The 23,502-nt window shown below is 41.2% G+C and overlaps 2 protein-coding genes across 3 annotated transcripts; both read left to right on the top strand.

Moving 5' to 3' along the window:
• The first annotated feature begins 172 nt into the window (after nucleotides 1-172).
• Nucleotides 173-4,399, top strand: med21 (mediator complex subunit 21). The gene is made up of 4 exons (XM_042079596.1): nucleotides 173-291; nucleotides 613-727; nucleotides 3,284-3,384; nucleotides 3,891-4,399. Exons 1-4 carry the CDS (start codon nucleotides 220-222, stop codon nucleotides 4,068-4,070), a joined length of 468 nt encoding a protein of 155 aa, XP_041935530.1. The 5' UTR covers nucleotides 173-219; the 3' UTR covers nucleotides 4,071-4,399.
• A 1,021-nt stretch (nucleotides 4,400-5,420) lies between these two features.
• Nucleotides 5,421-22,743, top strand: LOC121697831 (serine/threonine-protein kinase 38-like). 2 transcript variants are annotated; one of them, XM_042079592.1, is made up of 14 exons: nucleotides 5,421-5,510; nucleotides 11,409-11,548; nucleotides 11,970-12,021; nucleotides 12,342-12,464; nucleotides 13,056-13,139; nucleotides 13,371-13,494; nucleotides 15,049-15,203; nucleotides 19,168-19,270; nucleotides 19,572-19,633; nucleotides 19,758-19,875; nucleotides 20,230-20,353; nucleotides 20,501-20,596; nucleotides 21,113-21,204; nucleotides 21,361-22,743. In XM_042079592.1, exons 2-14 carry the CDS (start codon nucleotides 11,415-11,417, stop codon nucleotides 21,486-21,488), a joined length of 1,395 nt encoding a protein of 464 aa, XP_041935526.1. In that variant the 5' UTR covers nucleotides 5,421-5,510; nucleotides 11,409-11,414; the 3' UTR covers nucleotides 21,489-22,743. The 2 variants fall into 2 exon arrangements, with proteins under 2 accessions (XP_041935526.1, XP_041935525.1); XM_042079591.1 differs by lacking the exon at nucleotides 5,421-5,510 and adding an exon at nucleotides 6,944-7,235.
• Nucleotides 22,744-23,502: the final 759 nt, after the last annotated feature.

Below are 23,502 nucleotides of genomic sequence, written 5' to 3' on the forward strand. Positions count from 1 at the left end.
GCGGACTGACTTATTATTTTAAATAAGATTAAAGATTAAACAATCAGGCCTGGGGAATTTGTTATTGGCAAATGTAAATGAATTAGTTATTTGACAATGTAGAATTTGTCCTGTGATTTTTCGTGATGGATTAGAAAAAAATATATGGAAAATTCACTATTTCGTAGCTTTCTTTCTATTGGCCATATTGTTGTTGGGTTAAGCCAATAGCAAAGCGTGATGTTGCTTGGCAGATTGACGACGTTGAAGATGGCGGACAGGCTAACGCAGTTACAAGATGCTGTCAACTCAGTAAGATAAATATACAATTTGGATTGAAATGCATTTAAGTAGAGTAATAATTCTGATATTTACGAGCGAAGCGCATCCGCATATTAATATTTTTCCCATATAGATGGTCTTGAAAACGAAGTATCTCCTCTATCAATAGTGAACTCACTGAGAAGCTAACGTAAAAGTGATGTGTGAATGTGTGAATATGAACCACTATAGTTATTTTAGCATCACAATGCCACATACAATTATTAGGGATATTTCCATTCCACACTTCACGTTATTGCACTCATACTCCTCAGTATAAGCCCATACTCTTGTTTACACCCATGTTTCTAGCTTGCTGATCAGTTCTGCAACGCAATCGGGGTGTTACAGCAGTGCGCTCCCCCAGCCTCTTTCAGCAATATTCAAACAGCCATCAATAGAGACCAACCATCGAACCCTACAGAAGGTAAGTTCAATTACCTCGTTAACGTTAACGTATATATTTTGACTATGGCTATGCCTTCCAGGGGGTATTCCAAGTACGTGGTTTAGTGACAAACCTGGGTAAGTTAAATCAGAGTACGTGTAAACCTCCTACAACAAGAGCCCTAATGACATTGTTTTTTTAGGATAATGAAGTCATACAGCTTTTCTATTAGGAGGTTTACCACTTACTATGAGTGAACTTACCCAGGTTTGTCATTAAACCACGTATATGGAATACCCCAAGCTGAACAGTTCTGCGTTAGCTTCCAATTATACCATGGTCTAGGTTGAAAAGGGTGTCGTTTAAAAAGTGATATACTACACCTATAAAAAGACGTTCCGTTCGAATTGCCTGATAGTTCTAAATCACTGTGCTGGCTCAAACGCTAGTTGGTAACCAAGGCAGCATTATCAACAATCAACTTATCAACATTCCACAGCGTTGCGATAAACAGCTGAAAAAACTAACGATTTTAGCTCTAAAACTCATTTAGTATTAATAATTGATTTCATATTTATTTATTTCGTAAGTGACCATGGTATAAACGGGATAATGCCCTTCGATGCGTCCATTATCAGAAATAAATGGACTTCGCGGAAGCAACCGTCCTCCGCTCCTCCGTCGGACAGTTCACGCCTCCGCGTCGTCCATTATTTCTGATAATGGACACCTCGTCCCTTATCCCTTACATAAAGTAATGTGAATTGCCAAATGCCAGGAAGTGCACAGAGATTTTGGGGGGCGGGGGCTCAAGTGAAAAAGGGGCACTTCTCATAATTTTCCAAGTAAAAATAGCTTTAAAACAAGTGGGTAATATAGGCTAGCAAATGTCTGACTAACCGATTTATTAAAATACCCTCACACAAATATTTAATACTCAACAGATTTCTACAAAAGAATCAGTAGTACTATTATACAATCCCTTATTTCACATGTAAGGCAGGGCTGTCTATCATGTATGATGAAGATCTATCTGCAAATATCATCAATATGGTGCACTTTGAAAAGAATTTCAGTGGTTAGACTCGCTTATTTTTTATCATCTATGGATGGAAATATTTATGCTGTAACTATTTTGCACCTCAGAACTTTAACCACAGGTGAAATAGTTACCGTATAATGATACAATTACAAAACAAAAAAGTCGAAAAATAGTACACATTTCACCACTCCATTAAATTATGCAGAAGTGGTCACACTACATACACATGCTATATCTTGCCTTTTCAGGACAGTCTGGGCTACCCATATCTGGGAAAGTATGATATGATAATATTTGCATGTCTTATGTCAGGCTTTATATCAAGAAATGTGTTTGCATTAATGTCACTAGGAAGCATGCCAGTAGAAATATCTATTCATAGCTTTGTAAGTGGGATTGTCTGGAATCTGGCAATATAAGAACCATGGGATACTCTATGGCTAAGCAATTGTATGTATGTGCTGACTTACATAGTTTACATTAGAATACATTAGAATTTCGGCCCAAAGTTTGAGAGTAAGTAGACTCAGGAATAAGGGGTGTCACGATTACGATTTTAAATCGACATCGATCGAAATTACATCTCAATCTCAAACTTCAAACTCAATGGTAGAATCGACGATGCAGCCACACCCCCAATGTCACGTCCAGCATGACTCAAAAACACACATACATGTGCTGAATCTGCAGCATCAACACTCCTCTAATTTTAGGCTGCCGTGAATATCACTGCATAGCTTAGATTTAGCTTGTTCACATGCTATCTGAGTGACATCTGTGTAACGAGTACTCTGCGATATATTTAGGGTAGTTGAACCTGGACTTGATATTTTACTGGGGCGAAGCAGTTCAGTACTGGGGCACGGGCCCGAGTAGAAAGGGTTTAGTGATGCTCCAGCTAAGGTAGAACAAAATCCCGGGCGATTTTGAAATTCCAACCGGACGCATGTTATTAGGTCTCAAAAAGATGTCCGGGGAAAAGAGAACGTCTGGTCACCCTAGACTAAAGGTGCGAGAGAAGGAGCTAGCGATTAGATTGTAGCTCATGTTTTAGTCCACTTTAGCAAGAATCATGTTCAGTAGGCTACATTTGTTTTTGTCTTGGCCAGTAAGCTGTAACCTAGGTACTTTACTTACCTGTTCATCACCACTTGCCTCCACACAAGACAGGAAACACCACCATTGGGCTGGGCGCTGACAGGGGCTGCCTGTCTGCCTGACATGAAGCCTGGCTGCGTGTGCTCAGCGTTGCACAAGAGACGTGGATGGAGGGGAGGGAGGGCACTGAACGCCACAAGTCTAATCTCTCGACCTCATATTTAGGTTTTTAGTTTAATCAATATTTTTGACAGGGAAGCTGTGTGCAAACAGGAATATGTATAGTCATGTTTTTTTAAAGCACTCCAGAAAAAAGGCCACTTTCTCTCCTGGAAGAAAAAAGGGCAGGGGCTCAAGCCCCCTTATATGTGCACGTGCCTGCCAAATGCCACCAGTTGTAAACATCATAGTAATACTACAATTTCCAGTTTTGATGGAATGTTATGCATTTGCAGAGTATGCCCAGCTGTTTGCTGCTCTGATTGCAAGGACAGCCAAAGACGTGGATGTGTTGATTGATTCTCTACCTAGTGAGGAATCTACGGCAGCACTCCAGGTATGTCAAGTCAAAACATGTTCTTTCACCAGGCCAGTGATGGTGGTCTTACCCCCATCATAGGACCTACATGCAGCTCACGAGACCACTTTAGTTCGTGTTCCTAGTCCAGCTGATGAGATGGTTGCCAGCCACTGTTGCATGTTGGGAATTTGTTATCTGTGGTCAGTCAGCTACACCGCTTACCTCAGTTTCAGTTTCGCTGTCTTATCACATGTTCTGTTTAGTCTGTTCCTCTGCTGTCAGTGTGCCTCATGGTACCCTCATGGTATTCATCTTCATCCATGTCTTGTGTTTAATGATCTCGAGCTTAGTTGTCCTTATTGCTACATTTTCCATCGCCTTTTCTGTTTTTTTTGTCTTGTCAGTTTTTTTCGCTCTCTGTTGTTGAATTTTTATGAATAATCCATAAATAACATATCCAGTATTCCCAGCCAGCCCTGACGCTCTGTTGTCTACTGCATTCTTCTCCCTCCTGTTGACTTTTCCCGCCTTCTGCCACGTAGGCAGCCAGCCTCCGTCAGTTGGAGGAGGAGAACCATGAGGCGGCTGCTCGGCTGGAGGAGGTTGTGTACCGCGGGGACGTGCTGCTTGAAAAGATCCAGAGCGCCTTGGCGGACATCGCTCAGTCCCAGCTCCGCACCCGGAGTGGAGCTCCCAGCCAGCCTTCACCTCCGGAGTCATGACTACAGGGGGACTGATGAGATCTGGACTCATGGACTCTTCTGAATGATGTGTGCCCTTCTGTAATTTGTACAGTTTGTAAAAAATAGTGTAACTTTGGATTTTTGTACTTTTGCCTTTTGGTTTACATTCATGGAAAGTTGCCATCAAGTGTGTGTGTGTGCATGTGTGTGTGCATGTGTGTGTGCGCATGTGTGTGTGCGTGTGTGTGACATGACTGTCAGTTTGTTAACAATTTCATCTTCACATTCACTTACTGAATGGTCATGTCATTACTGCACCACCTGCAATTTAGGAGCAATTGTGAGAAAAATAATAAAATTGTAAAAAAAAAATGTAAAAAACCTTTTATTGTTTTTTTTTTTTTTTTTTTTTTGTGCTAGGTGTTTGTTACCTACATTATAATGTCCATGTACAAGAATAAGCTTTTACAAAATCAGGCCTTGGGTGGACTTCCCCATTTCCAGTAGAGGGCAGTAATCTCCTTTAGATGAAACCCCTTGAACCTTTGAGAATATTCAAGAGGTCTGGTCATCTGAAGTGCAATGTCTGGTAAATATAGACAGAAAGATCAAAGGATGTAGAATATAGGTTACTATTATTAATACACTAGACGTACTACTTTGTGAATGTCTGCAAAGAGCATCATACGTCAACCACCATTTTTCACATCAAATGAATATCTAGGAGATGAGATATATTTCTGTGTGATGTCATACCCAGTAAATGTAAGTGTTCTGAGTAAGTCAGTTGAGTGAATGTATGACCCTGATAGTGTTCTCTTCAGCCTGTACTGTTCCATGAGTGGCTCAAACTGAAGTGCTGGCATCAAACTCACAGCTTCTATCTGGTGACCTGTTTGCCATTTTGAACGGGACACAAGGATGTAGCTACCCACTTTTTCCGGAGACAGATGTTTAGACACCGTCACTGAAATGCACCTCAATTGAAGCTTATAACATATTTATTGCCATTTGTTTGCATTTACTCCCTAGATGTTTGTTTTCACCGCCACATCTGTTTATTCAAGCCTTGGCTGAAGGTGATAAACATGTGGGTCCCATGCAGATGTGATTTAAAACAAAAACAAGCCTAACTCCTGTCTATCAACTGTTTTGCATAGTTTTTACTTAGTGGGATTTTTTTTAAGTATTTCTATTTTCTGTATGGAGGACAAATGTAAAGTTTTTTTCAAAGGATATATTAGTTATGTGTTTGTTGTCAGTTGACATTGTTTTCTATAAACAAGTAAAGTCTTTTGTGGTAGACCCCTGTGATGCTGTTGCTCTGATATGGGTGTTTTAAAAAGCTGACCTTTGCCATATTTTTGTACCCATTCAGAAAAGAGTTTTCCAATCTGACTGGCTTGTGTGTGTCATAACTGCTCATTTGAGAGCCAAAGCTACGTGAGGACCAGGAAGGAAATCCCATGTGGCCTGCAGGTAAACCAGCCACTCCCATTTCCCTCACACCCACACCATGTCCAGTTATATTGAAACGGGACACAAGGATGTAGCGTTGTGTAAGATGGACAATCATGGAGAGAAAGGGTGTGAGACCAGTCAAAATGCAAAATATACTTTTGATGACTGGTCACTGCAGAAATTTGCATGACCCAAAGTTGACCTGATGCCCTGCTTTGACCGCAAATGTACTGATTGCCTGAGGTCTGTACTGTTGCATACTGAACTGTAGACTTTAAGATCTGATATTTAAGATCTATTTGATATTGATCAGACAGATATAATACTACTATAATACTATTGATAAAATTATATATTTGATGTTGCATGTGGGCAAGTGCAGCTAAAACTCACTGCTGCTCTCTCTCTCTCTCTCTTCTCTCTGTTTTACACTGAAAATCTGTCTCTGAAAAGTCTTTGGTCATTTTAAATGTTTAAATGTTGGTTATCCACCTGCTGAGGAGTGTAATTCATTCAGTGGTTTTGAAAGTACTGCTGGTAGAAAAAAAAAGTCCTACAACATAGAGGGGAAAAGACAGAAAAGCCAAACATTAACGTCACACTAGCACGCCATGCCCGCTGAGACGGCTCTCTCAGATTCTAAATATAGCGACAGTATCATTGGTTTTCCCTAGTCAGGCTAATAATGGTCAATGTGAATCAGGAGGTTCAAAAGAGGAAAAAAAGAAAGAGAAAAGGCAGGCACACCCAAGTGTGTTAGTTGGGCATAGACCTGCCTTGGCATGAGTGACCTCATCCATGGAATGGAACAACTCAAGGCAATAAGAGCAGTCCCTATAAGGCTAGGACAAGCACTAGACATCTGGGAAACAGCCCTGTGCCAAAATAGAAGGCTTCTGTATTTCATCAGTAGCTCTTTTTCAGGAGCTATGAAATATGTTAAAGGTGTTTTCTCAAAAAAACATAAACTACTGATTTTTATGGACTAGGTTTATGTCAAAGACATTGTATTAACTTACTGAAAACAGTTTAAAATAATAATAATAAAAAAAAAGTATTGGCCCTTGGCTAGGTCTAAAATCCAAATAAAGCCATCCCTCACGATACATTTATGATTATTCTTTTTTGCAAACAAATGCGCATACAATGTTTGATTAGTGTAATCAACCTGTTTGTATTTCAGTTGCCTCTCGATTTAAAACTTGCATTAAATGTTCGTGGAAAACTGAACCTTTCTCCTATTTCTGTATGAACAGCAAAAAAATAATTATAGTAAAGCGCTCATTAGGATGAAATAGCACGCAACTCCATAGGTTGACTGTTTGCCGACCTCCACCAACGCCTCCAAGTCGGATTGGTTTGAATCAACATTCGTTACTGTTTCTCTCTTATCATTGGATGCTGTAAATGCCATTTCATGTCTGACGTAGCCTGGACATAATATTAGCACATAACCAGGAAAGCTTAGAAATTGTATTTCTAACAGGGAGGCTTAGGGATCGGGTATTGTTGTGCATAGACAGACATAGAGATTTTCACGTTTTTTTTAATGTATGATTTGTAAAGAAAAACATAAGGAGGAATCATTTGTTTGGAGGACGGGGAAGCTTTCTAAAGCTGTCCTCTGGCCAGACCAAATTACAAATAGCCTAAGCATCAAATCAGTGGTGTTACTTCATTTCTCTTATAAAGATTGCTAGTTAGCTAGCAAGCCATCTTTAGACTCTGGAGCAGGAAACCGAGGTAAGTGATCATACAAACGTGATTTAAAAAACGACGTCTGCGATTTTGTTTTTAAATGGTGACTACTGCTTGCTAGCTGAACTAGCACAGTTACCAAGCTAACGGTACGGTTGTAACGTTACCGCTTGTTCTCACGGATTTAGCGTTGGCTGTATTTTTGGAATTACTATTAAAATCCTCAGTAAATATGGCGATAAAATAAGTAACTCGACTCAGACCCTAATTTTAGAATAATATGACTTTCTCCCTTATGGAGTCATCATGATCATGGGTATTTTTAAAGATATCGTATGTTTCACCACCTCCGACTGAACACAGAATAATGTATTATCCCGATATGGCTAGACAGTTAAACTAACGTTAGCCATATGACGATGAAATGCAAATTGCTTGTTTCCTTTCATGTCAGCTATGTAAACTCGCATTCTTGTGAACCTGTCAAGTTGCATGTTTACGCTCCCAGGGCACACTTACCAGTGCGCATGTAGCATGTGACATCACTGACTCAGCCATGCTTTCAGCTGAAAGAATTTCAGTAACGAATGGCAGCTTGTAATGTAAGCCTACTGATTAATATCACTTTCTTGGAAAATATATTTGTGACCTTGGCAATCGCGCAAATGCTTATTATCCTGTCTGGTAGGCTACCTGTGTGTGTCCTGTTCACTATAAACGACTTTGTTATCTACCTAGATAAGACAGGCACAATTCTTGTCATTCAAAAGTTATGCAGAGTGCTACTGGATGGTTCCAGACAATGGCTGATGCTTCATAAATTAAGGACAGGTGAACTATTATGGCTGTTAAATGCTGGATATTAAGTGTAATGGCGAATGAAGCATGTTGACAACAAAGGTATCATTTACTGATTTTAAATTAGGGTAAACATTGGTAACTTGATGTTATCTCAACACTTTTGGTGATGTTGCAGTTGTACTTGCCCAAGAAAGCAAGGCGAATGAGGAAAATTATCCTCAGAAAGTTGACAGGAAAGTATAAGAAACCACAGGTGCCTGTCCAAACACTGTCTGATAGGTGCTGAGCGCTGAGATTTGTGTACAGAAGAGAATCAGTAGACCTACGACTTGATGTCCGTGGTTCCTCTTTGTCAACAGATCTATTTCACAGCAGCCAACTCAGGTGGGTGTGAGAAAGTTTGCCTGGAGACACTCACACCGATGGTGTAGTTTTCTTTTAATTTGCTTCCTGAAACCAGATCTCTGCGTTAAAAAAAGAGATGTTTAAATTCAAATAAGAAAGAGCGGCTTCAGAACTGCCAGGTCTCTTTGGAGGTCTGGTTGGTGAATGCATACATCCCATAGTTACATTTTAGTTTTAGATGATTACGTAGCCTAGAAGAGACCCAAAGACATTCTTTCCTCCAAAGAGATTATTTTTATACTTACCAGTATGCAAATAATCTACAAAAAATATGTCCGCTCTAAAGCAGCCTCCCTCTCTTTTCGGCCCAGTTTATGAAGATTAATTACTGTTAGCTTATGATGGTGATTATTGGTAGCCTATTTGTAGTAGTAGAGGTGGGGATGGTAGTTGTAGTTGTTGTTGGCCGATAAGCCTAGTGGTGATGGTAGGGTACTTCTGATGCTTTCGAAAATGGCCTTCAACTTCACAATCTTCCCATTCTGTCAGTGGCATGTGCTTGACCAGTCTGCCTCCTCCCATCACTCTGTGCACTGCAGCATGTTGATGCTGGAGGCTGCTGTGGTTTCCACTAGCGCCAATCCTCCCAAACACTCCCCGATGATGCACACTCTGCCTTGGGTATTCAATCCGCCTGTTCCCCTCCCGAGTCCTGTACTGCCACTGTAATGACTAATCAGGCTTGTCACAGGCGTTTGACTCCTCTGGGTATAGGCCTGCATGGCCGTACTGTGTCTCAGTGGGCTTGCAGCGCTCTCCTCTGCTTGACACTCCCTTCCCCTGCCTCCTCTCCCACTCCGACGACCAAAAAACGGAGGTGTGTAGTTGGTCATCAGGGAGCCCACGCTGGCGTGAAGTGTGTTTCTTGGCTCAGCTTGTGGCCTGCTGCTACCTCCCCTTCTCCCAGCACCCCTTCTCTCCCTCCCTCCCTCCTCCTGTCGTTCTGACTGGGTCCTTTTCATTCCGGAGGGGAGCAGTTTCCTGTCTGGGAGCTGTGTGCAGGGTGGAGGCCACCCTGTCAACAGGTCCCCTGTTTACCGAACACAGTTATGGGCGCTGAGTTCCGTGGTCTGAAGACTCGGCACACTCTCTGGAGCGTTCCCAAGGGGTTGGGAAGGTGAACGGGGTGCTGAGCTGCTACATTGCTGAAGTAAATGTGTTCACGTTGCAAATAAGCACCAAATGACCTCTTGTGTGACGTAAGCTCTGCATCCGTGCTGCCTTTTCAGTAATTTCTCTACTCTGTGAGACAGTGGCTTGCCGGTTCAGCTCTGCTATTTTGTTAATTTAGTCCCCTTGAATAATGCCTGAGGAGGCACATAAAACCTAGACACAGACTGGTTCCCACTGGAGCTAGCAAATGGCTTATCACAGAACCTGACATTTGGCCATTGGCATATGGTTGCAAGCATTATCTGGCATTTTCCCCTGGTTACACGTGTTGTCTTTTCCTCAGGCGTTTAGGCCTATGTTTTCCTGTACTACACAAAAGTGAACTGGTTGAAGGTCAGATGTGAAAAGGTAAGGAGATACTTTAGCTGTAGGGCCTACTGCTTGGTTGTTTGACATGCCCTTGGATGTGTGACATAGAAACCCTTCCTTAGTTACAGAAGCACCCTTGTTTTACTCTTTCTAGGAAGATAGAAAGTGGCTTTGTAGACACATGGGTGCAGAGGCCTACTGTTGATTGTATGACTATGTATGCTTTCGGGTCTATGGGCAGAGTGGTCCGTGTAGACTCATTGTGTTGGTGGTCATTGTGAAAGCCACCTACCCTCTGGAACATCACACAGGGAACCAGCAGAGCAGGTTACCCAGAGGCTCACCCACCCTGAACCACCTTTAGACACTTGCTTGGCTGCTGCTCTTAGAAACATTTTAAAGCAAAGTGACGTTAAAAAGCTTGAAACATTTCAAATCCATTTACTTTGGAACTAGGAACGGTCAATTTCAGATTCGGCAGCGCAACCATCCAGCTCATGTGACTGGTATGCAGCAGTATCCTGTTTTTATGCACAAAAGAACGATAACAACACCAAGTCCTGAGATTGGTTTACATCCTGCCAGGATGCATCAGCCTCTGAAACTTATGAGAACGCTCTTTTGTCACCTTTTTTTTGCAGAACTTATCAAATGGGAATTTAAGCCTTTTGAAGATTATTTTACTTAAAAAGACACTTAAATAGAGTGTTTCCCCACAGCAGGATTGTTGATGGTTAACATTACAGTTCCTTTCATGTTTTCTTCCCTAACCAAATTGAAATGAGATCTGGATCAATGATCAGTTGATCAGTTTTTTGTGTGTGTGCCGTCACTTGGTTAACCCTTATCTGTTAGATTGTGTGAAGGACAAAAGTTGGGATGTAGGTAGACTGTACTGGTTTGCCATAATTATGGTGACAGGGCATCCGATGCAAAGGTCAGCATTGTTTGCCTGTTATAGGCCAAGTGCTTGCTTTGTTTGCTGATGTAAACAAAGGCCAAGTGCTTGCTTTGTTTGCTGATGTCTTACTATGATTTTGTAAGTGTGTGCCGTCACTTGGTTGACCCTTATCTGTTAGATTGTGTGAAGGACATAGGTTGGGATGTAGGTAGTCTGTACTGGTTTGCCATAATTATGGTGACGGGGCATCCGATGCAAAGGTCCGCAATGTTTGCCTGTTATAGGCCAAGTGCTTGCTTTGTTTGCTGATGTAAAGGACATGTTAAAGAAGCTACTATCAACAGTGCCATTTGCAAAGCTATTGGAGGCTTTAAACTGACTTCTCATAGTTGATGATGCGTATTCACGGTTTTGAGTGAATGTTTTTGTCTGTTGGTGAATAAACTATTCACTTTCTTTTTCTCTTTTCTGTGTCTCACAATTTTTCCAGTTGGGTCCTTGAGTTTGAGGGAACTGGACCTAGAAAAGTCCTTGAAAGGTCTTGAGTTTGATATTTAGGAAGATGCCTCTCTATCTTTCTTGTACATTTTTTTTTTCTAGAGCAGCCTGTGCTTGTGTCTCGTCCACAGGATAGTATGGCCATGACGGGGGGGACGGCCGCCCCCCTTCCCATGAGCAACCATACGAGAGAGAGAGTCACGGTGGCCAAACTCACGCTGGAGAACTTCTACAGCACTCTGCTCACACAACATGAGGAGCGGGAGATGAGGTATTCACCCACTCTGCTTTCTGTAGTTGTCACAAAAGTATATAATATATATATATATATATATATATATATATATATATATATATATATATATATATATATATATAATATAAAATCCTATGAACTTCTTTATGCCTAGGTGGAGTTGTGAAGCATATCTTTGCAAGTTTTTTTTATGGCATGAGCAAGCTTGTTAAAGATATCAATTTATAAAACTAAGAGAAGACACAGCAATCAATGTTTGTTCTATTCTATGACCGTTTTGATCTAAGTTGAGGCATTGTCCAAATCATTATATACTAACCTTGGTTGTAATTATATTTTCTTACTATGATTGTAAATAAATTAAATGAAATTATTTGAAAAGCTTGCTCACCATGGCCATATTATTATCAACCCTTAACACTGCTTCTCTTTGCAGGCAGAAAAAACTGGAGAAGGTCATGGACGAAGAGGGCCTGCTGGATGACGAGGTGAGTGACCATTGTGCTGCTAAAGGGCGTGAGGCTGGATTTTTGGGAAATTCCTGGATACAACATTTCCTGTTCTGGCACCCTTGTGTACAAATGAATAGAGCTCCTTTGTTAAAGTTTTGTGTAGCTTACTTTTATTATTGTAGCCTGTTAACCTTTCCTTGGTTAAAACACTCAAAGACTGCGAAGATCATTTAGTCGAGACAGTGTGGCATGAACTCACTGTAACTAAGGGCATGGCCATACTATGTTAATATGAACTAATGGCAACACTATATTAATATTACAAAACAACCTGTGTTTTTTTGTATGGGTCACAGAAGGTGATGAGGCGCTCTCAGCATGCCCGGAAGGAGACAGAGTTCCTGCGGCTCAAGAGGACGAGGCTGGGCCTGGACGACTTCGAATCCCTCAAAGTCATCGGCAGAGGGGCCTTTGGAGAAGTATGCATGCTCTCCTTGGAGTTATGTTACTTGGCGTACTCCCTGCTATTTAGGAACTCCTACTAATAAATGCTAATAGAGGATGCTACATCAGTGTACATTTGGCAGCCACTGTGATGTGATGTGAGCCAATTGATGACTACCAGTGAATACTTTTGGTTTTTGCCTTGATATAGAAGCACTTAGAAATGCTGGAAACCCCGCCAAAAACATAATGACTATAATGCCGATGCGGTAAAAGGAAGTTAATGCTCTGCCGTTAGTTTTATTGCTTTTGACTCACTTAAACATTGCTACAGTTTCAGTCTCTTAGATAAGATAACATGTTTGCCAGGTGTCCAAGAGGCTTTGTACTGCTCCAATGGTCATTCAGTCAGAGAACATTTTTTTAATAGCCATACTGACTTTTTTTAACACCCTTTGATGTTTGCCAGAGCTGTAGATGGAGCTCTAACTCTAATGGTTGCTATGTAAAGCTGACCCCTGCAGGCTATTTGGGGTATTGCAAGTTGGGTGGGTTATTCAAGGTGAAAATACCACAGTGCTCTCCTGTGTTCAAAGATGTTAATGCATGTATTTTCTTATTGCCAGGTGCGCCTAGTTCAGAAAAAGGACACGGGACACATCTATGCAATGAAGATTTTACGAAAAGCAGACATGTTGGAGAAAGAACAGGTGTGTTATAATATGATCTGGTTCTAAGTACTGATGAGGACTCAAAAAATATTGTAAAATGTTTTCAAATTTGGAGGTTTAGTTGACATTTATTTAAGTCAGATTACACCTGTTGCTTATGATGGACTGTTGTGAATAATTACCCTTTAACTGCCCAACTATTCCAATAACTCCATATCCTTCTACTCCATACTGCCCACCTGGCACCTCGCCTGGCATCACTCCTCTTAGGTGGCACACATCCGAGCAGAAAGGGACATACTGGTGGAAGCAGATGGCGCCTGGGTGGTGAAGATGTTCTACAGCTTCCAGGACAAGAGGAACCTCTACCTCATTATGGAGTTCCTCCCTGGAGGTGGGTGCCTCGTAGCTACTCACTGAGTTAAATAGGTTATGCAGTAAAACACATTATATCTGGGAAGCCATGTTTCAATATCATGAAAGATATTATTGATAGCCAGCCCAAACTTTGTAGGATTGAAGACACAAATGTTAGTGTCAGTGTGCCTGAACCATTCAAAGTTTGCACAACATACTCTATTGACTTTCTATAAGGCCCTAGATTCAGAGAGAAACGCGCAAAAAATAAGGGTATTACAAACTTGTTTTTTTGTATCCATTTGGTATCAGTAATATTTTGTATTTAACTACAATATCCACAAACTATACAATATCTTCACAAACCGTATTTTTCGGTCATTCTCAAAGGACTAAAATTGTTTGTGGTATAGCTAACTAGCAGGAACATATGTATGTGAAAATAGCTAAACAAATATTTTACAACACAGTTACAATCCACAAGGCTTTTTGTTTGCAGAATAAACATGGTGAAACAGTTAATTAATGTGTGTAATTCACAGAAAAAAGGCTTGCTTTAAGGTTTTTCAAGCTGTAAAATTGAAATGATACCAAGAGCTGGAAAATTGTGAAGACAGGATTTGGGCAGAAATATGTTACAGGCCTTGGTTTTGGAATCCATTCATGACATGGTTGAAACAAAACCTGAGACGTTGCTAACTAAGTTTATTTATCTATGAAGGAAAGATGGTACAACATTGTGACTGTACACTAAATGAGCAAACATTGAACAGTTCCCATATATATTTTTAGGTTCCTACTTGCTATCCCACATGCCATTGTCCTATGCAAATTATAAAAAAAATGCAACTATGCCGTTTTATCCTTAATTTCACATAATTATGTTTATATCCTGTGGATACCTCAAACATTAATAAAGTATTGTATTTGCAGACACAATACTGATTGATGCCATGTAGGTACTAAAATGTTGTTATTTTATCAATATCACTCTTTTTTGCACTTAGCACTTTTTTGTTCTGAATTTTCTTCAAAATCAATGGGCATGCAGTTCAAACTTTCAGTGGTCCAGTCATACTGAAAATATGTTTGTCTTCCATCCTTCAGAGTTTGGGAAGGCTAGGAATCTTTTTCCTTTTTTACGGATCTTCATTTGGGACCTAAACATTACGTAGAAAAACGTTGAGCGAAATTTGAGACAGCCACCATTTTCCTGGATTCTCTCTGATCTGACACAGGGTGATCCAGTCTTTCGGATTCAAACGAATCCACAATAATGTCAGTGTAGCCACAGAATGACCCCCATGTCTGATGTATAAAGGTTGAAAAATCAGTCTGCAACAAATGTTCTGTACTGCCCTGCTCATTGCCTAGCTGTGCAGATAAATGTTTGCATGACAAGGCTATTGGTTCTCATAGGGTTGTTCCACTTCGTGAAGGAAAATTTCAAACCCTTGTAACTCAGTTTCAGAATGGAAGGTGCAGGGGTAATAAACAGAGATGGGATTGGGCCAAAGCATTTGGCCATCTCTGTCTATCGGCCCCACCTCACACCTCAGCTTGTCTTCCTCTCTACTCCCTCTTCGTTTAGGTGATATGATGACTTTGCTGATGAAGAAGGACACGTTGTCTGAAGAGGCTACTCAGTTCTACATTGGCGAGACCGTGTTGGCCATCGACTCTATTCACCAGCTGGGTTTTATTCATAGGGACATCAAACCGGACAACCTCCTGCTTGACTCAAGGGTTAGACACACACTTATCCCCAACACCGCACACTGATCTTGAATGTGATTACTGTTGCTTGTTAGCATACAAACAAGAAAAAGGAATGAAAACGTCTTGATTACTTTCACTGGCTACACTGCTAAACTCTAATTTGTACGCAACGTGGTAGGGGCATGCAAACATGGTGTATGTGCTTAATGAAGAAGTTCTTTTGGAGGAAATCTCTTTCTTTGAATTCCTTCAAAGCCACACCATTTGCAAGAAACCTCTACCAAACAAAAACAACCAACTCTCATTTAAAGTCAACCTTTGTTCCTCTAGTTACTAGTTACTTTCATTTGTGCTTGATTGCACCCTGTACTGTAAAGAATTGGATAATGACAAAAATGTTGCACTTAAAAGCCACAGAGAACGAGCTAGAGATGAAACATTTGGAGTTCAGAGCTGAACAAGAGAATATTAATGTTCACACTGGGTCTTTCGATTTGAGCAAATACATTAGGCTTGTGCCACCTTTTATTGAGAGAGATGTGGGAAAAATGTTTTCCGCACTTTGAGAAAGTTGCATCTACCTTGAGATGGCCCAAAGAGGTGTGGACGCTTCTGATTCAGTCAGTTTTAACTGGCAGATCTCAGGAAGTTTATTTGTCACTTTCGCTTAAACAAAGTGTGGATTATGATTTGGTTAAGGAACATATTCTTTGCTGTAACCAACTGGTTCCCGAAGCATAAAGACAGCGCTTTCAGCAAGTGGGTGAAGACTGAATCTTTTCTAAGTGATGGTTTTGTGTTTGGTGACCAACATCTCACTCCAATACGCATCCTGCGTGACACCGGTGCTGCGCAATCTTTCATCTTGCACTTGACTTTGGTTCTGGCTACCATGCCTGTTGTTGGTCTTCCCGCATTTTCCTTACTTTGTTGTTTACCTCCCATTTTTTATTTATCCTATTGTTTAACCCTTAGAACCCGATTGACGCAAAGTGCGTCAAAAAACACACCCTTTCTTCTCTGTTACATTGCTCCGCGACTGTTCATCGCAACGAGATGAAACCTTTATTGCATGACAGAGAAGAAGTGGGGCTTTCCAAAGAGACTACGCACTTGTCTGTACGATCAAGTATGAAAATTAAAAAAAATCATGAAATTAAATCAAATTGCATCATATTTACAGTCTATACTTATCTGCGTTCACCTGCGCACCCATTACTCTTGTTTGAATTACTCGCGAACCCGTGATCGCATAGATATGGCAAGCATATCAGATGAAAAAGGAGAAACAGGGCTATCCATTGGTACCATGGATATCGATCTTTCTGGCTTATAAAAACAGACGAAGTGACTGCAAAATATTAACGTCATGTACACAAACCAACGCTGCACACCCATTACTCTCGTTTGAATTACTCGCGGACCCATGATCGGATAGATATGCCACGTATGTCAGATGAAAGAGGAGACACAGAGCTATCATTTGATACCAAATACATCCTTCTGGGTAATAAAACAGACGAAGTGACAGCAAAATAATAACTTCATATAGCTGGACTTACCCCACGTTTTTGTCTGTTTTTGTGGCAAAGCATGTTTATAATCCAACACTATCGTGTGTTTCTCTATGGCAAAACATGTTCATAATCCGGTTTTGAGATCCTAGCAAATTCCTGCATGGCATCCAATTCAAGGCTCACATTGCATCCCAATTTGTTCAACAAAGAAACACCTTTTTTGCCTTTACTTTGTTCATGGCAATGCAGTAAAAAGTTGAGAATCATCATGAGTGCATACACCATAGTCACACATGCTAACAGGCAAACTTGGGTCAAGTCAGGTCAGATCAGTTCGTGTCACAGATATGGAGCGCAGAATGGTCATTTTTCATTGCTAAATAAAAAAAGGCATTTATTTCCGTAAATCACATACCACATATTTCTGTAAATTGCTCAGCCCCAGAGTATCCCTCCAACATGGCAATTATATTGCCCGATTCAGGACAGCCTGCCCTACACACACATGACATGCATGTAGAGCTATGAGCTTGCTGTGGTGAGATACAGGTCAAAATATAAGAATTTTTATAATATGATTTTTATATTTTAATTCTTTAAAAATCAAAATAAAATCAATGCTAGTACTAATACATGACATGACAGATCTGGATAGCCTAGACTCTGCTGAAAAAAACAATATATAATATGTGTGTGTGGCACTTACAATGACCAGAATAAATCCTTATGAATAAAGGTAGTGAAAATGCCCTAAAAACAGCTTAGGGTTCTAAGGGTTAATAAACCCCTAGACAAACGAGCTCAATTTACTTTTTTGTCATTTCATGTTGTGGCCAGTTTCCCTGGTCATGACACTGCTTTTGTCATGGCATGGTTCTCACAATGCCAACGTCTGTTTGTAGTTCTCTTTGTGGCTTCAAATTAGAGCCTGCATTTCATGTCGTGGCAGTTTTGAATATGCCTTTCTTTTGCTTTGCTCCATCAATTTGCTACAGTCAACCCTAAGCTACCCATCTTCTAAGCTCTGTTTTTTTACGAATGACTGAATACAAATGCATACATGTGCATCCTTTAGAAACTCCAGCCTTGTAGGGCTGCTTGATTATAATCATGATTAATTTGGTCAATATTGACATCACAATTATTTAACTTTATTACTCAATGGTTTGGGGAACAGCAACCATTGTTCATCACCCAAGTTTTATTTTAAATATAATTAAACTGAAAAGCAAATAAAGCTACATTCCAAAAGATCATATAACAGTTACCTGAGCTGCACAATTCATATTTTTTTTAATAGAAATCACATTTTAAACTAATGCAATTAGCTAATCAAATGAGCTAATTGTTGGTCTATCTCACTACTCTGTCCCAATCGGTAATCTACATCTCACGTCTATGATTTTTATATTCATGTCTTCCTCCTTGTGTGACACAGTGAAGCTCATCTAACAGGAGTGCTGTGCTGCTCATGTACTGGGCATGCACACCAATCAGAAATGGCCCAACTTAGTGAAATTTGGAATGTGGAACCGAAGCTTGACACAAAAAATGTCACTAATCAAATCACAATCACAATATCTGTCAGAAAAGTCACAATCAGGGCTGTAGTGGAGGCTAAACGCAAGTAAATGCAGTTTATTTATCCACCTCTGAAATTTCAGAAATATAGTTCATCCACCTCTCAAAAGAGTTTATTCACCAATTATACACAATTATATAATTCACAATATATACACTCATCAACACTCTAGGAATCATATACTACCACTGGTTTTGTTATAAACATTGGACAATAACCTCCACCATCATCAAACATGTTCTGAATGCCCTTTTTAAAAGTCCAGTCCAGCTTACCGTGATCACAGAATTCATAGTTTTCCCACCTCTTCTTTTACCACTACACCCCTGATCACGTAAGGGATAATGAATGCAGGTCATTATTGGGAAAATAAGTCCCGTCAGGGCGAACCGGACCCCAACGCACCAACAAATTCTATACATTATCCCGCTTATTATACAGCTACTTGCCAAAACGAAAAAATAAACTTCACAATATGTCTCTTGTATTACATGTATTTGTTACCGTTTTGTTGTGGCTTTTGCTGAGAAACAAATAGTTTGCAACACACGCTGAACTTGAATCAAACGTTCTTTAGAACTCAGCTGATCAACCGTCTGCCTTCACTTTTGAATGAAAATCCGTTGCCATTGACAGCGGTCAGGTCCTTTGGAGGTCCTTAGACAAAAATAATGACCGGGAAATCCCATTCAAATCAATGAAGCGTTCTACTTGCATTGTGAAGAGCCATATGATAAAATTAGATATTGTCCCTGTGGTGCAGCAGATTTATAACTCAAGACAAAACAAGAGCAACATTGCAAAAGGGAATGCAGTAAAATAATTGTTATATTTTGATTATGCTGTTTCGATTGACGATTAATCAATTTGAATGCTGTTGGTTCTGTTCTAGGGACATGTCAAGCTCTCTGACTTTGGCCTCTGCACTGGCCTGAAGAAAGCCCACCGCACTGAATTCTATAGGAACCTCACGCACAACCCCCCCAGCGACTTCTGTGAGTCGAAAATTCATCGCATTCTCTTCACTTTCTGTTTCTCTTTCTCTCAACACACTCATTCTCTCTCTCTCTCTCTTTCATACTCACTCACCCCAATACAGACATCCACATCCATGGCCTTGTCTTTTTACCATCTTCTCTTTCTCTCTCTCACACACACACACACACACACACACACACACACACACACACTTCCCACATCCCCCACCTACAATACCTTCTCCTCTGCCACAATAGCGCCAAGGTTGGAGTGTCTAACCACCCACTGACGAAGAACTCTCTTTATCCTCCCCCACAGCTTTTCAGAACATGAACTCAAAAAGGAAAGCAGAGACATGGAAAAAGAACCGGAGGCAGCTGGTGAGTTGGCATGTGGATATGAGAAGGATGAAGAATATTGCTTAGATTCTCATGTCACACAAGAGACAGTGGTAGAATTCTGATCCGTGTTGTTCACCCATACCCTTGATGTGTTCCTCTCCAGGCATACTCAACTGTGGGCACTCCAGACTACATTGCCCCAGAGGTCTTCATGCAGACAGGGTACAACAAGCTGTGTGACTGGTGGTCCCTGGGTGTCATCATGTATGAGATGCTCATCGGTGTGTATAATAGTCCATAGCATTTATATATAAGATGGGAGATTTTTTATCTTTGAAGGATAGATTGTATTGTCGTACAATAGATTTGTCTAGAGGCCAGCAGCACTTGCCCGATGCTCCAGAGACGGGCTCTGGAATGGTGTGTTTACGTTCCCGGCATGTTTACGTTCCCGGCATGTTTAGTCTTGAATGAAAATAGCTCTGTATAAACAGACCCATTTTTGCCACTTTTTCAGCCCAACCCCACTCTTGAAGATCATCTTATTGTAGTCAATGTTCTTTTTTGTTAGGTAATAGCAGCCAGATGGCTCCCGACTCACTGCCGTTCGTTAATGTGCATTTCCTCACCTGCAGGCTATCCGCCCTTCTGCTCCGAGACGCCACAGGAGACCTACAGAAAGGTCATGAACTGGAAGGAGACTCTGGTCTTCCCGCCCGAGGTGCCCATTTCCGAGAAAGCCAAGGACCTGATCCTGAGGTAGGCCTCCCCTCCTGCACGTGTGGCCAGCGCAGCCGAGCTCAGCTGTCACTACTTAAGAGTCTGAGGAGTTTTAGAAGGGTCATCGCTAAATGCCACTGATCTGATGCTCGGTCTGATGTCGACCAATGTCCTTGCCTGTGGCAGGTACTGCACCGATGCAGAGAATCGGATTGGAGCCGGGAGCGTGGAGGAGATTAAGGGCCACCCGTTCTTTGAGACTGTCGACTGGGAGCACATCAGGTGTGGTATAGGGAGAAACTTGAGCTACCCTCTAATCCCCTCTCCATTGTTGCGCCGCATATTGTACCCTTATGTCGAGGAAGATCTTACTTAAATTGGCTTAGGACTCAATGAAGGGATCGCTTTTGCACCATACTGTTGGCATTCCGTGACTCCCCCGTGTCCTAATCCGACACTAGGTTTCAACTGATAGCTGTTAAGTTGCACATTTAACCTAGCACTCTTTAACACTTGTATATGAAATAAGTACTACAATCAATGAGGATGTGGTTGTTGTCTGACTGAAATGTGTCTTAACTGAAATATTTCATGTAAGTCACACACGTTTGTTGTTTGGAAAGGACACTGACCTCTTGAATGGGCCAGCAGTGTGAGTAGAAACCTCACGTGTAATGGCTGTGGGGATCCCATGGTCCTGTTAATGTGGAGTGGGTGGAGTGAACAGCAAGGTGCTGCAGTAAGGGACATTAGAGAGCCCCCCCCCCCCATACGTAACAGACTCTGATTTCACTGCAGGGAGAGACCGGCTGCCATCTCCATCGAGATCAAGAGCATCGATGACACATCCAACTTCGATGACTTCCCAGAATCCGACATTCTCCAGCCAGGTCAGTTGTGTTAGAACTTAGAATGTATTTGGTTGCTTCCATGCCACTTCTGTTTATATATGATACATTATATTGTGATTGATGGTAATATAATATGAATTAATATGATATAAAATGGTTATAATAAAGATGAGAAATTCTGTTTTATTATTTCAGTAACAAATGCAACAGAGCCTGATTTTAAGTCCAAAGACTGGGTCTTCTTGAACTACACCTACAAACGCTTTGAGGGCCTGACTCAGCGAGGCACCATCCCCACCTACATGAAGGCGGGAAAAGCTTGATGGACAGACAGACAGGGGGCCGAGCCACACAAAAGGGGAAGTGCTGGAGAAGGAGGGAGAGGTTTCGGGGTCGGGGGCTGGGGGAGCGGGATAGACACTGTGAGTGCAGCTGCTTTGGGGGAGGCGGGGTGGGGTAGGCAGTGACCTCGATTCTCCCGTCCACCGATGCTCAGCTCCTGGCATTTCTCTGGCAGTCTCACCACAGCCCCCCCCCCCCCCCCAGATGGCGTGGGTCCAATTTGAACATCAGCTCGCCAGCCGAGTGTCACTATGGCAACAGGAAGTCTAACCCACGCGCGCCGCTCGCTGCAACCTCTGCTCGGAGGAGACGGGACCTCCCACGCGCTCTGCCAACTTGCGCAAGCTCTGAGCAACAACAAAACCAAGGTCTCCCTTAGAACATGTAGAGTTAGCTGTCTGTACTCTAGTTTAGAACCAATGAGGTGCTTGGTAGGTGGCTTACTGACTGGTCCACAGGGTCAAAAACACTGTATCTAAGCTTTCTATACAGGGTCCTGGCATAGCCTTATGTGTTCACCACAGTCTGTAGTTCAGAATTATCCTCTTCCCTCGTATCCATGTCATCTTATGGTGAAATACCAAGGTTTAAAAGGAGTAGCAACTGTAAAGGGTTTAGGGCTTTAGAGAGGTCATGAGGACGCAATGAGGGAGCCACAGAAGAAGACATCATTACCCATGAGCACCTCTCACCCACCATATTATTAACGTATAATTCATAGTTCTCTTTCTGGGAATACTTGGCTGCACTACTCACATGAACACCTGAGAGATGTTGCAGAAAAGCTGAGTGTTTGAGTGACTTGATGCTCTTAAAGGCATTTAGTGTTTTCTGACAAGGTAAATGTGGGGGGTAAAAACAATGCTTGTGATATCTAACCTTAGTGGCAGTTCACAGGGTCAGTCCCATTAGTCTGCTAATGCTCTACAATCATGATTGGTCTCTAGAGGGCAAATGCTTTGTGTCTTAAACATTAAAAGCAAACAAGAAGAAGAAAAAATGAACACACTGAACTCGGTTACATGCAGCTTTCCATGCCATGTGCACTTAAAACCAGTGATGAAAACCTAAAAAAGGCAAACACCATGGTAATGCAGACAACACAATCCTCAACACCAAATCAGTCTTTTTATACCATGAATTATTGAAATTGCACAGCAATATTCTTAGAGTGAGTACCTCTTTAAAGAATCTTTTCAAGGTAAAAGATTCATCCCCAGATGAAACTAGAGAAGTATATGAAGGGTTCAGATGCAAAAGCCTCTAAATGCCACCTATGTCAAAAATGAGATAAAGATGGTGAGGGGATGCTCTCCACACATAGTATACGCTAATCAAATAATTTAACTTCTAAACCCACTAAATACCACTCCTTTCCTGGTCTGAAATATCAATTTATAGGCAAAAACCTATAGGAGACTGAATTTAAATGCTCATTTAAAAGAAAAGTGGTCAGACGGATTTAGAGGGTTTTGCATCTGAACTCTTCATATATTCTGACAGACCCCTACAATCTATGTCACAATGCCTTCTTTTGTGTAATAAGTAGCTTTGATTCCAAGACTGTACACCCATTTTTAAACCTGTAAGCAACATTTTCATCACTCTTTGTGTTTGTTCATCGTGACTGTGCCATTTTTTTCTGCATGACTAGCCAACTGCTCGCTGCCCTAATGATTAAGTTTACCTCATATAAAAGGGAGTCCTGTTCAGCCACACTGTAGCCAAGACGTATGTGTTAATGTGTATAGATGAACAAGAAATAATGCTGTTGTAAGGTTGAGGTAAATTAATATATTTAGTTGAATACCATGGTTTACATGTCTAATGACGGTGGAGGAAAAGAAGGAACAAAATCAGAATTAAAAAAATCTAAACATACATCTGTGTTTTGTGTTTATTTCTATACATCTTTAAACAGGAAACCTACTTGATATCCAAGTTGAAAATCTGTATTTTCAGCATGGACAAACCTCTAATATCACATTTTAGAGG

This window comes from Alosa sapidissima, chromosome 22 (assembly GCF_018492685.1).
Source record: "Alosa sapidissima isolate fAloSap1 chromosome 22, fAloSap1.pri, whole genome shotgun sequence".
In the NCBI taxonomy this organism is placed as follows: Eukaryota; Metazoa; Chordata; class Actinopteri; order Clupeiformes; family Clupeidae; genus Alosa; species Alosa sapidissima.

Excerpts from the sequence above, each read along its gene's own strand:
- med21 (XM_042079596.1), top strand. The coding sequence starts at position 220 with ATGTTGCTTGGCAGATTGACGACGTTGAAGATGGCGGACAGGCTAACG. Across the intron at positions 292-612 it reads TACAAGATGCTGTCAACTCA|CTTGCTGATCAGTTCTGCAA; the intron begins GTAAGATAAATA and ends CCATGTTTCTAG. Across the intron at positions 3,385-3,890 it reads AATCTACGGCAGCACTCCAG|GCAGCCAGCCTCCGTCAGTT; the intron begins GTATGTCAAGTC and ends TCTGCCACGTAG.
- LOC121697831 (XM_042079592.1), top strand. The coding sequence starts at position 11,415 with ATGGCCATGACGGGGGGGACGGCCGCCCCCCTTCCCATGAGCAACCAT. Across the intron at positions 13,495-15,048 it reads TATGGAGTTCCTCCCTGGAG|GTGATATGATGACTTTGCTG; the intron begins GTGGGTGCCTCG and ends CTCTTCGTTTAG. Across the intron at positions 20,354-20,500 it reads GCCAAGGACCTGATCCTGAG|GTACTGCACCGATGCAGAGA; the intron begins GTAGGCCTCCCC and ends TGCCTGTGGCAG.